The sequence below is a fragment of the Elephas maximus genome, chromosome X, assembly GCF_024166365.1.
Source record: "Elephas maximus indicus isolate mEleMax1 chromosome X, mEleMax1 primary haplotype, whole genome shotgun sequence".
Classification (NCBI taxonomy): Eukaryota; Metazoa; Chordata; class Mammalia; order Proboscidea; family Elephantidae; genus Elephas; species Elephas maximus.
The window spans coordinates 178,323,913-178,338,293 of NC_064846.1; the positions used below are offsets into that span (position 1 = coordinate 178,323,913).

The following is a 14,381-nucleotide window of genomic DNA, read 5'->3' on the forward strand; positions in this document are numbered from 1 at the left end:
TAAAAAATACCTTGTGAGGGGAGGGCACAGTCGGCAAACCAAAGTAGAAGGTGTGTAGTATTTGGTAAAAAATATGGTATACCAAGAATATACCAAGATTATCAATTATACTCAATATCCATCAACTCAATTTAGTGCCACTTACGATTCACCAAAGCCTTCTGTACCTCCATACCCCTAGAACGCTGTTTTTCAACTTCTCTTTATTGCCATAAAGGAGATGTTTTAGACGTTTTTGTCCTCTAATCGCCTATGAAAATGAATACCCCAGATACACTATTATCAGTTTGTGTATAATAATCTTTAGGAGGCCAAAATTCATTGTAATATTCAGCTTAATTATGGCCCCTCCAACTCTATTCTTACTTTTACCTTCCACTACCTCAAGGTAATTCTGATCCTATTTACTCTTCCTTCAGTTAGACCAGTGGTTCTCAAACTTTCTCACAAAAACACATCACCTGTGGGTCTTGTTAAAATGCAGATTCTATTTCTATAGGCCTGAGGTGGGGCTCCAGAAACTTTGTTTCTGAAAAGCTCCCACATGGGGCTACTGCTCTTGTTCCATGGAGCACACGTGGAACAGTGAGGTATTAGTTGGTAGTTAGAATCATTACCATTCAATTATTTTCTAATGAAGGAGACATTTTTGCGATAGTGCCGGAACACACAGTACAGGAATGTTTTCTTGGTGGGTAAGCTCATGTCCACCCCGGACACCAGTAAGCAGAAGCAAGGTGAACCCCCTCACCACCCCATTGTCTCTCACACGTATGTTATCACTGTGAAAATGATGACCTTGGACGAGATTCACCCTTCGAAACAGCTGCGGTAAATAAACCTCCATATGTATATGATTCTTTCTTTTATTGTCCTTTGATTAAACTGCTTTCCGTAACATATTTATAAGGGTCTCCAGTCTGGGATTAGCAGATGGCAAGATGTGCATGGGACAGTTTTAACCTTTCTTCCAGGATATCAGAAAGTTCTGCGGTCAGGGATGGGTATTTGAAATGCAAATAGCTGACAGACATTTATGAATTGGAAGGAGGAGGGGCTTTAAAATCATTGAAGAGACATGACAGTCACGGAGACTGCAAGGTTACCAGCTGGTAATAAAAGAAAGGATGTTAGGAGGCAGGGCCAAGATGGCTGACTAGGTAGAAGCTACCTCGGATCGCTATTGCAACAAAGACTCGGAAAAACAAGTAAATCGATCACATACGTGACAATCTACGAACCCTGAGCATCAAACACAGATCTAAAGAGTTGACCTCAGTGACAGAGACTGAAAACGAACAACCACGGGGAAGCAGAGACCAGCGTCCCAATCAGGAAACCTTGGCGCCGGGCTTTGGACTGGGCTCAGGGGAGCTGAACAGGGCATCCTGTCATGGCACACACACGGGACGCGGCCCTACCCCCCAGAATTGACCACGGGGGAAGCCCAGCCAGTGCACACAGACAGCGCAGCGACGCGGCTGACAGGTGGAGAAGTCACCAGGGGGCAGCAACTGGTTTTGCAGCGGCAGTGCGGCATCCCAGACAGGGAACCTTGGCGCTGGGCTTTGGACTGGGAGCTGAGGAAATAACCGCGGCTTCTGAGGCAGTGCAAGCACAGGACAGGGGCCTGACCCTCGGGGGCAATCTCTACCCAGCCAGCGCGCAGTCGACGTGCCCTTCGGGAATCTCACATAAAACAGTCATCCCAAGCAAGATAAGTAACTTTGTCTATATTCTGGGGTGCTACTCTCTCCTATTTATCTGAACCCTCCCATCCCCTTCCCAGGGACCTTCATTAAGATTGGAATTTCCTGAGCCAGAGAGAGAACTGCGCTGCGTTTTTTTTTTTCTTTCCTTTCTTTTTTTTTTTTGGTCTTTTCCTAACCCATTCTCCTGGCCTGAGAGAAGTAGCTACAAAAAACCCAGGGACCAAAAATCCTTCCCTAATTGGACTAAAAACACACAACCAGCTCCAGCCAACCATATGTGATCCACAGTCTTGGGTTTTCATCCCTACAGGGAAGAAGGTGGCTATTATAACGAAAAGATATTTCTGATAGAGATCTGACTGTAATTGTTTTAGCTGATTACTGGAAAGACAAGTTTCCAAGGTCTGAAATCTCTGCATATTCAACAGAGCCTTCACTGACCCACAACAGGGAACTGAGGGCTGAAGCTCCCTCAGAGCACCTAGCCTCTGGCCTTAGGGGTTGAAGGACGGTGACACTTACCAATCTGTAGAGGTACTTGCATTGGGGGCCTAAGGTAGAGCTGCAGAGCCCACCCACCAAAGTGCTTTAGGAATAGAGACACACCTACCTCACTAGCACTTGGGGGAAGCCTGTCAGCATCTTGACCCCCCTGGAGTGTGAAACCCTGCTGCTACTAGAATATGGTGCACACAACTATCACCACTACTTCTCTAGGTGGATAGGTGAGAGTCTGCACCACACACTTGGTGACACAAAATCAGATTCTACTCAAGAATAGTGAATGGACTCTTAGGCTTATATATCTGATAACAGCCCAAACCAGCTGGTAAGAGGACATAAGTGATTCAAGGGCTACAACAATCAAGACAGCGCAATCTAGTAGCCCATCTACGTATATTAAAAGAAAACAAAACAAGATAAGACTCAGCAAATATAGACTAAATCACTACAATATCTTAATGATGGCTCAAAGATGACAGTCGATATCAAACCACATAAAGAAGCAGACCATGATTGCTTCTACAACTCCCCAAACCAAAGAAACAAAATCTTCCCCAAATGAAGATACAATCCTGGAATTGCCAGATGCAGAATATAAAAAACTCCTTTACAGCATGCTTCAGGACATCAGGGATGACTTCAGAAATGAAATAAGGCAATCTACAGAAAAGGCCAAGGAACACTGATAATGCAGTGGAAGAAGTCAAAAAGATTATTCAAGAACGTAGTGGAAAAATTAATAAGTTCCAAGAATCCATAGAGAGACTGCACTCAGAAATCCAAAAGATTAACAATAAAATTACAGAATAAGACAACGCAAGAGGAAGTCAGAGGAGTAGACTCGAGCAGTTGGAATGCAGAGTGGGAAATCTGGAGGACCAGGGAATTGACACCAATATAGTGAAAAAAAATCAAATAAAAGAAATTAAAAAAATGAAGAAACCCTAAGAGTCATGTGGGACTCTATCAAGAAGAATAACTTGCGGGTGATTGGAGTCCCAGAACAGGGAGGGATATCAGAAAACACAGAGAATAGTTGAAGATCTGTTGGCAGAAAACTTCCCTGACATCATGAAAGATGAAAGGATATCTATCCAAGATGCTCATTGAACCCCATTTAAGATTGATCCAAAAAGAAAATCACCAAGACATATTATCATCAAGCTTGCCAAAACCAAAGATAAAGAGAAAATTTTAAAAGCAGCCAGGGATAAAAGAAAGGTCTCCTACAAAGGAGAATCAATAAGAATAAGTTCAGACTCCTCAGCAGAAACCATGCAGTCAAGAAGGCAATGGGATGACATATACAGAGCACTGAAGGAGAAAACCTGCCAGCCAAGGATCATATATCCAGCAAAACTCTCTGTCAAATATGAAGGTGAATTAAAACATTTACAGATAAACACAAGCTTAGAGAATTTGCAAAAACCAAACCAAGCCTACAAGAAATACTAAAGGAAATGGGTCCAAAAACCAATAATATCACATACCAGCACAATACAAGGTCACAGAGCAGAACATCCTGATATCAACTCAAATAGGGAAATCACAAAAACAAATTAAGATTAATTTTAAAAAGAAAAAAAACGCTCAAAAAAGGGAATCATTGAAGTCATTACGTAAAAGATTACAATAATCAAAAAGAGGGACTAAATACAGGTGGCATAGAACTGCCACATGGAGAGGGATACAAGGTGATATAGGACAATACTAGTTAGGTTTTTACTTAGAAAAATAGGGATAAATACTAAGGTAACCACAAAGAGGTATAACAACTCCATAACTCAAAATAAAAACCAAGAAAAACATAACGACTCAGCAAACATAAATTCAACTACTATGAAAATGAGGAACACACAATTTACAAAGAAAAACGTCTCACCACAAAAAAGTCAGTGGAAAAATGAAATTCTCAACAACACACATAAAAAGGCATCAAAATGACAGCACTAAACACATACTTATCTATAATTACGCTGAATGTAAATACACTAACCCCACCAATAAAAAGACAGAGAGTCTCAGACTGGATAAAGAAACACGATCCGCCTATATCCTGCCTACAAGACACACACCTTAGACTTAGAGACACAAACAAACTAAAACTCAAAGGATGGAAAAAAATATATCAAGCAAACAATAAGCAAAAAAGAGCAGGAATAGCAATATTAATTTCTGACAAAATAGACTTTAAAGTTAAATCCACCACAAAGGATAAAGAAGGACACTACATAATGATTAAAGGGACAATTGACCAGGAAGATATAACCATATTAAATATTTATGCACCCAATGACAGGGCTGCAAGATACATAAAACAAACGTTAACAGAACGGAAAAGTGAGATAGACACCTCCACAATTATAGTAGGAGACTTCCACACTCCACTTTCGAAGAAAGACAGGACATCCAGTAAGAAGCTCAACAGAGACACGGAAAACCTAATTGCTACAATCAGCTACCTTGCCCTTATTGACTCGTGCAGAACACTCCACCCAACAGCTGCAAAGTGTACTTTTTTTTCTAGCGCACATGGAACAGTCTCTAGAATAGACCACATACTACATCATAAAACAAACCTTTGCAGAATCCAAAACATCGAAATATTCCAAAGCATCTTCTCAGACCATAAGGCCATATAAGTGGAAGAACATACCTTGCCCATGGATAGGAAGACTTAACATTATAAAATGTCTATTCTACCAAAAGCGATCTATACATTTAATGCAATTCCAATCCAAATCCCAACAACATTCTTTAATGAGATGGAAAAACAAACCACCAACTTCATATGCAAGGGAAAGAGGCCCTGGATAAATAAGAATGACTGAAAAAGAAGAACAACGTGGGAGGCCTCACTTTACCTGATTTTAGAATCTATTCTACCGCCACAGTAGTCAAAACAGCCTGATACTGGTACAACAACAGATACACAGACCAATGGAACAGAATTGAGAATCCAGACATAAATCCATCCACATATGAGCAGTTGATATTTGACAAAGGCCCCAAAACCGTTAAATGGGGGAAAGAGTCTTTTTAACTAATGGTGCTGGCATAACTGGATATCCATCTGCAAAAAAAAAAAAAGAACCAAGACCCATACCTCACTCCATGCACAAAAACTAACTCAAAATGGATCAAAGACCTAAATATCAAATCTAAAATGATAAAGATCATGGACGAAAAAATAGGGACAATGTTAGGAGCCCTAATACAAGGCATATACAGTATACAAAACATTATTAAGAATTCAGAAGAAAAACGAGATAACTGGGAGCTCCTAAAAATCAAACACCTATGCTCATCCAAAGACTTCACCAAAAGAGTAAAAAGACTACCTACAGACTGGGAAAAAGGCTTTAGCTATGATATTTCTGATCAGCATCTGATCTCTAAAATCTACATGATACTGCAAAAACTCAACTGCAAAGAGACAAATAACCCTATTAAAAAATGGACAAGACATATGAATAGACACTTCTCTAAAGAAGACATTCAGGTAGCTAACAGATACATGAGGAAATGTTCACCATCATTAGCCATTAGAGAAATGCAGATCAAAACTACGATGAGATTTCATCTCACTCCAACAAGGTTGGCATTAATACAAAAAACACAAAAAAATAAATGTTGGAGAGGCCGTGGAGAGATTGGAACACTTATACACTGCTGGTGGGAATGTCAAATGGTACAACCACTTTGGAAATCGTTTTGGCGCTTCCTTAATTTTTTTTTTTTAAAAGCTAGACATAGAACTACCATACGATCCACCAATCCCACTCCTCGGAATATATCCTAGAGAAATAAGAGCCTTTACAAGAACAGATATATGCACACCCATGTTTACTGCAGCACTGTGTACAATAGCAAAAACATGGAAACAACCGAGGTGTCCATCAACAGATGAATGGATAAATTATGGTATATTCACACAATGGAATGCTAGACATCGATAAAGAACAGTGAGGAATCTGTGAAACATTTCAAAACATGGAGGAACCTGGAAGGCATTAAGCCAAGTGAAATTAGTCAGTTACAAAAGGACAAATATTGTATAAGACGACTATTATAAGAACTTGAGAAATAGTTTAAACTGAGAAGAAAACATTCTTTTGTGGTTATGAGAGGAAGGAGGGTGGGAGAGGGTTATTCACTAATTAGTTGGTAGGTAAGAACTACATTAGGTGAAGGGAAAGACAACACACAGTACAGGGGAGGTTAGCATAACCGGGCTAAACCAAAAGCAGTTTCCTGAATAAACTGAATGCTTCGAAGAACAGTGTAGCAAGGCAAGAGGTTTGGGGACCATGATTTCAGGGGACATCTAAGTCAATTGGCTTTAATAAAATCGATTAAGGAAACATTCTGCATCCCACTTTGAAGAGTGGCGTCTGGGGTCTTAAATGCTATTAAGCAGCCATCTAAGATGCATGAATTGGTCTCAACCCACCTGGACCAAAAGAGAATGAAGAACACCAAGGTCCCAAGGTAATTACGAGTCCAAGAGACAGAAAGGGCCACATGAACCAGAGACTACATCATCCTGAGACCACAAGAACTAGATGGTGCCCGGCCACAACCGATGACTACTCTGACAGGGAACACAACAGAGAACCCCTGAGGGAGCAGGAGAGCACTGGGATGCAGACCCCAGATTCTCATAAATGCACCAGACTTAATGGTCTGACTGAGACTGGAAGGACCTCGGTAGTCATGGCCCCCAGAGCTTTTGTTAGCCCAGGACAGGAACCATTCCTGAAGCCAAATCTTCAGACATGGCTTGGACTGGACAATGGGTTAGAGAGGGATCCTGGTGAGGAGTGAGCTTCTTGGATCAGGTGGACACTTGAGACTACGTTGGCATCTCCTCCCTGGAGCGGACACAAAAAGAGACACTGGAGGGAGAGAGTGGGCTGTCTCATTAGGGGGAGAGTAATTGGGAGTGTGTAGCTAGGTGTATATAAGTTTTTATGTTGGAGACTGACTTGATTAGTAAACTTTCACTTAAAGCACAATAAAAAAACGCACTGGATGAAATAAAATACATCTTTCTAAAAGTATAAAAAAATAAAATCTTGAGAAGTTCCTGGGCACAATTTAGACGAATATGGAACGAGACAGAGCGGTCAAGCATTTCACATGAACTTAACCAACAGGAGGCTGGCTCAGTTAGAAAACTACGGAAATGAGGTTCAGATGTACAGGCAGAAGTTGGAGTTCAGGCTTCCCAAAAGTGGGAGCCACACCCATTTAGCACAGGGACTACATGGCCTGGCCGAGAGTCATCCAAAAGGAAATACTGAGCTCTGAACGTTCTAAGATTTCTGAGATTGGTAAGAGTAACTCCAGCCACTAAAAAAAAAAAAAAAAAATTCCTTTGGAAGAAAAATTATATCTTCAATTGTCTCTTTAATTGAAACATCCAACATATTAACAGCTGATGAGACTTTACAACAAATATATAAACAAGTCCTGGTTTTATTTCCTATATTTTAAACGTGGTTCAAAATAAAAAGAAAACCTAAAGAATATAAAGTCTATCACAGAACAACAAATTATCAGACACACAGGGAATGAACGAGCATAGACAACAGAAACATACAGATATAAAACACCAAACCTAGTCACAAATTCTGTATTTAAACATATAATTGCAAAATTAAAGGGGGTAGATAGGTTTCATATCATTCGATACACACCAGGAGATAGGTTTCATGAACTTAAAGCCTCTTGTTGTTATGTGCCATCGAGTCGATTCCGACTCATTGTGACCTCATGTACAACAGAACAAAACACTGTCAGGTGCTGCACCATCCTCACAATATCTGCTAAGCTTGAACCGACTACTGCGGCCTCTGTCAATCCATCTCATTGAGGGTCTTCCTCTTTTTCGCTGACCCTCTGCTTTACCAAGCGTGATGCCCTTCTCCAGGGTCTGATCCCTCCGGACGACACGTCCAAAGTATGTGAGACACAGTCTCTCCATTCTTCCTTCCAGGGAGCATTCTCGTTGTGCTTCTTCCAAGACAGATTTGTTCGTTCTTTTGGCAGTCCATGGTATGTTCCATACTCTTTCCCAACGCCACAATTCAAAGGCCTCAATTCTTCTTCTGTCTTTTTTATTCACCGCTCAGCTTTCAAATGCAAATTAGGCAACTGAAAACACCCTGGCTTGGGTCAGGTGCCCCTTAGTTCTCAGGGTGACATCTTTGCTTTTCAACACTTTCAAGAGGTCTCTTGCAGGAGATTTACGCAATGCAATGGGTCTTTTGATTTCTTGACTGCTGCTTCCATGGGTGTTGATTGTGGAACCAAATAACATGAACTTAAAGATACTTACAAAAATAAACAGAATAAAGCAGAGCTATAAAAGTTGGAAAACACTGATGGAATGGAAAGAAAAAGAGGATAAAGAACTCAGGGTAAGGAAAACAGAGATGGGTTAAAGAGGGCAAACCTTTTTCCCTATAATTCCCAGTGATCTTGTTTGTGGACACTATTTTTTTGTGAAAAAGTATCTTTTCTCCAGGTTCCTTCTGGATTTTTAAAAATCAATTCAATGCTTTCAATTTTATCTCACACCCTTTGTACCTCTGATTCCAGGAGTGAAGTCAGCATTAGTCTCAATGCCTAGTACTATTTCGGGGTTGATCTTCTTCCACTCTCATGTAAAATCCCTTGTTTCTTTTACTGTCTTTTATCTATACTAGCTTCTCTCCATCTTTACCTGTTGTATGCCCACCTCCCAGTCATTTACTGGACTGACTCATGACTTTCCAATCTGGCTCATCCTATTAGAAATGAAGATCCTCTCCTGCAGGATCTCAAGTCCTGCATCCCTTGCCCAGTGGTGATGCAGTGTCACCGTGTTGCTTGTTCTTACTGTTTGGAACTGGGCACAGGCCGAAGTCCCCTGTAAGGTCAGGTAAGGAATCGTGCAGGGGTGGGGTCCATGCTCTGTACTTCCCTCCCCCACTACCCTATGGAGGGGAGTCACATGTGCAGTGCCTAGGAGGGCAGCCTCCTAGTACCCCCAAGTCAGAGGTGAGAGAAGCATATCAAAAGAGAACCCAAGGAAGTGACAGAGGTTCGTAATAACATAGGGTTACAACGTTGTAATGTGCATCAGAACGTCATTACTGTTGTTACTGTACTATTATGTTAACAATGTTTTATTGTAACCAGAAGTGTTTCTTTAAAACCTTTTTAAGCACAGAAAGGTACGCCATATAGTATATTCTAAGGAAAACAGTTGACTAAACGATGTTACATATTTACAGTTATACCTAACTGTTCCAACATGAAAATTCAACTTAAACACATAGTTAGGAAAGGAACTCCTTCATAATCTGTGGACTGCGTATCGTATTACAAACATTTAAAAACATGATAAAATCGGAGAGAAGGAAAAGCTGTTTCCTTCAGAATTCCAATTGATAGATATACTATTTTTGGACATTGGAACAAAAAATATCATCTGGTAAACACCACAGTAATAATGATATGTAATTATCTTTGAATACTAAAATTAGTAGGCCAAAATACAATGAAAAACAGAATATCTGCACAGACTCAAAGTACCACTATATGAGTTATTAATTATAATAGATAAAATAGCTTACTATACAACAGGAAAAAATGGAAAGAACGTTTCAAATATGACAAAACAGTCTGAACCAAATACAAGATGAGCATATTTAATTGCTTGCAAAATAACATCGACAATAACGTTAAAAAATATAAAGCCAATTATTCCCAGCAGCCTCATTTGTAATAGCAACGACTTTCAGAAAGGTGAAGTTTAGCTTGGACTAAGAAAGTAACAAACACCGAAGAGGACAGTCCCACAATTACAATGAAACTATCATCATTTCTCCCAAAGGCATAAATTACTCTTAATGATCCGTTCTTTTCAGTTAGTATTGATTTCTTACTTACCAAGAAACTTTCATCTTTAATTGCTGACTTTCAGAACTTTATCAAAATCATAACAGTAAGGACAAAACATCCCATTTTTGACATTACAATAATCAACTTTCTGTGAGTTCTTATATGTAAAGTGGGGTCTGAGGAAAACTAAAGTCTTTCCACATTGCTTATGTTTATAGGGCCTTTCCCCATGGTGAATTCTGACATGCTTAGTGAGGTTCGAGTTCTGAAAAAAGGCTTTCCCACACTCCTTACACTCATAAGGCCTCTCTCTACTGTGAGTTCTTATATGCGAAGTGGGGCTAGAGGAATGAATAAAGGCTTTCCCACACTGCTTACACTCATAAGGTTTCTGTCCACTGTGAGTTTTTTTATGCATTCTAAGATATGAGCAAGAAATAAAAGCTTTCCCACATTACGTACATTCATAAGGTTTCTCTCCACTGTGAGTTCTTTTATGTGAAGCAAGGTGGGAGGAGCTAATAAAGGCTTTCCCACATTCCTTACATTCATAAGGTTTCTCTCCACTGTGAATTCTTTTATGTTTACTAAGGGATGAGCGACGAGTAAAGGCTTTTCCACATTCCGTACATTCATAAGGTTTCTCTCCACTGTGAGTTCTTTTATGTGAAGCAAGGTGGGAGGAACAAATAAAGGCTTTCCCACATTCCTTACATTCATAAGGTTTCTCTCCACTGTGAGTTCTTTTATGTGAAGCAAGGTGGTAGGAACTAATAAAGGCTTTCCCACATTCCTTACATTCATAAGGTTTCTCTCCACTGTGAATTCTTTTATGTTTACTAAGGGATGAGCGACGAGTAAAGGCTTTCCCACATTCCGTACATTCATAAGGTTTCTCTCCACTGTGAGTTCTTTTATGTTTACGAAGGTATGAGTGACAAGTAAAGGCTTTCCCACATTCCGTACATTCATAAGGTTTCTCTCCACTGTGAGTTCTTTTATGTTTACGAAGGTATGAGCGACAAGGAAAGGCTTTCCCACATTCCTTACATTCATGAGGCCTCTCTCCACTGTGAGTTCTTATATGTGAATTGAGGCGGGAGGGACAAATAAAGGCTTTCCCACACTGTTTACATTCATAAGGCCTCTCTCCACTGTGAGTTCTTTTATGTACATTGAGGACTGAGGAATAACGAAAGGCTTTCCCACATTCTGTACAATCATAAGGCCTCACTCCATTGTGTGTTTTTTTATGTGTAGTGAGGGCTGAGGAACATCTAAAGGCTTTCCCACATTGCGTACATTCATAAGGTTTCTCTCCACTGTGAGTTCTTTTATGTAAAGCGAGCTCGGAGGAACAAATAAAGGCTTTTCCACATTCCTCACATTTATAAGGTTTCTCTCCACTGTGAGTTCTTTTATGTTTATTAAGGGATGAGGAATGAGTAAAGGCTTTCCCACATTCCGTACATTCATAAGGTTTCTCTCCACTGTGAGTTCTTTTATGTCTAGCGAGGTGGGAGGAACGAATAAAGGCTTTCCCACATTCCTTACATTTATAAGGTTTCTCTCCACTGTGAGTTCTTTTATGTGAAGTGAGGTCGGAGGAACGAATAAAGGCTTTCCCACATTCCTTACATTTATAAGGTTTCTCTCCACTGTGAGTTCTTTTATGTGAAGTGAGGTCGGAGGAACGAATAAAGGCTTTCCCACATTCCTTACATTCATGAGGCCTCTCTCCACTGTGAGCTCTTGTATGTGAAGTGAGATGGGAGCAATGAATAAAGGCTTTCCCACATTCTTCACATTCATAAGGCCTCTCTACAGTGTGATTTCTAATATGTATTTTTTTTATACTGAGTTCTGAGGAGCTACAGGCTTTCCCACATTCCTCACATTCATAACGCTTATCTCTGTCAGGACAGTTTTTAGGTAAAATGAGGGATGAACGACTATAGATTTCACAATATTCTTTACATGTATGTTTATGACCACTCACACATGTCCAAAGTGATGACAAACTACAGAAACCTTTCCCACATTTGTTACATTCACAACATTTCTCACCAGTGAGTGTTGTCACAGGACTCTTAAGGGTTGGCATACAAATTAACTCCTTCCCACATACCTTACATTTATCGGGTTTATTTCCATGAGGAACTCTCAAAGGAGTAGTTAGGTGAGAGGAACAGCTGCAGGATTCTCCACATTCCTTACACTGAGAGGCACTGCATCTGGTGGAAGATCTGATATGATGGTTATATGGTGAGTGATCCATGAAGATCTTTCCACACTCAGAGTATTCAAAAGCGTTTACTTTTGGAGGGTTTCTTTGGAGCACAGTAAGATCTGGAATCCAGCTGAAGATTTTCCAAGACTGAGTGCACTCATTACTCTCATGGAGGTTCTCTACTGTATGACTGCTGTTAAAAAATAGGGTGCATGGTGTTGGAAATAAATGTGTTCCCATTTCACCGTTACCAAACATAGTGAAGGTGCTTGGTTTTTGCCTGACTTACCTCAGGTTTCCTAGGTTAAATCATCTAGCAGAGACACGACCATTACTGTCACTGAATTTCTAAAATATGAGGCTTTCTGATAATTGTGTCCAAGCGAAATATGTTTCAAATACCCTGTATCTCACTCATCTATTTGAATATGCTATATTATGAAAACTCCCAAAATGCATACTTTTCCATCTATGTTCATATACATAGACACCTGTATGTGTACACTTTCTCCTCATTTATCAACATGACTAGGTTCAAAAGACCAGGTTGTTGTGCAATTTTGGCATTATGTGAAAATGGAAGATGACGTTAGATGAGAAAATAAAGGATGACAACATCATTACGTAACTGCCAAATTACATCATTACATAGCTAACAGACCAGTGAGAATCGTGGTCCAGTCACTCTGACACGTAATCTTAACCGTCACAGCCAGCAATACTTATGCCTTGCATCTCAGCATTCATTACTGCCAAATGTCCATCTTCAATGCTCTAAATAGTCGGATAGTAGACTTTTTTACCATTGTCAAATATGCAAAATGCTGGGTAAAGAGACAGTCAAAACTGAGGAGAATGTGTACATATTAGTACATTTCAAGATTTCAAAATGGTTCGTAACAGTTTAGGAATTGCCTGCATAAACAAAGGCAGCATATACTTTGCACAGAAAGAAAATCAGTTACCTGTTCAATTTTCACATGAGTAGGAGAAAAACAGCAGTGCCCCACTCCGAGATGGCAGCCAAGTGTGTCACTTTGAATGTGTATCACTTTCCAATGTCCCGCCAATAATCCACTCTCCCACATGGATCCCAAAAGTCTCAGGGGCCTGATGCAGGAAATTGGATTATTGGCAAGACTGTGGAGAGTGACACATATTCAAAGTAGTGCAAATAGCCTACATCCTTAAGCTGGGCACCGCTGATTGTTTCCTACTCCAGTCAAAGTCTGACAGGGAATAGATCTCGTTTCTATGCAATGCATACGCTGCCACTCGTTTACGCTGGTGAGTACTGAACATTCAGAAACCGGCTGAAAGTGCTAATGCTCCTGCGTAAACATGTATGTCTATACGTTAATGTCAGGACACTTTTGGTCTTTCTCCTGAGGCACGGCTTTCTCTTGTTTGAATGACACTCACCTCAAATATCTCCCCTGGTTTTCAGAGTGACCTATATTGCCATGCCACATGCAGATTTCTCCTAACATGGACATCCGGGGATTATTCTTCATGTACCGCATCATTGTACATTCACTGGATATGGATAACTTTTCTCCACCGATAAGGTTTTGGGAGACTAACCCAAATATTCAAGTTGAGGTTCACAATATGAAAGAAAAAAGAAAGGAGTCAGTGGGGAAAAAGGCTGCCATGAGCAAAGAAAGACTTAGCCACATTTCACTGTTGGAGCATGTTCGCAATGGTTAAAGAACAATTTACTAGGGAATAATTCCATGAGGATTGAGAGTGATGGTGACATAAATAGGTGCAGTTACGAGAGCTGAAAACAAAAATATTGGACACAATGCGCAATGTAACATTAAAGAAGAAAAGTCTCTCCGTGACCATAGTTCTGACAGGACTGCTAAAGTCAGAAAAGTAAGTTCGGGTATCTGTGAAGTAGTGTCCACAACCCAAAAGAGAATTTTTCTGGCTGACTAATTGAAATGTAATTCCATTCATATACGGCTGGTCTTTCCAAAAATTCTTGCTTTCCTGGTGCTTCCTGACACACGGGCCCTGGATGGGGCCTATCCTCA

The 14,381-nt window shown here is 40.2% G+C and overlaps 1 protein-coding gene across 7 annotated transcripts in view; it reads right to left on the bottom strand.

Moving 5' to 3' along the window:
• Window positions 1–14,381, bottom strand: part of LOC126068549 (zinc finger protein 709-like) — a 476,820-nt gene that overhangs the window by 135,780 nt on the left and 326,659 nt on the right. For 6 of the 7 annotated variants that reach the window (XR_007515733.1, XM_049871210.1, XM_049871208.1 and 3 more), the window contains exon 7: window positions 12,238–12,532. Coding sequence is in view for 6 of the 7 variants with exons in the window: in XM_049871210.1 (XP_049727167.1) it covers window positions 12,238–12,532 (295 nt within the window). In the remaining variant the exon portion in view is untranslated. Of the gene's footprint in view, window positions 1–10,098; window positions 10,833–10,916; window positions 12,533–14,381 lie in introns of those variants that run through there. The other variant, XM_049871205.1, reaches the window with a different exon arrangement.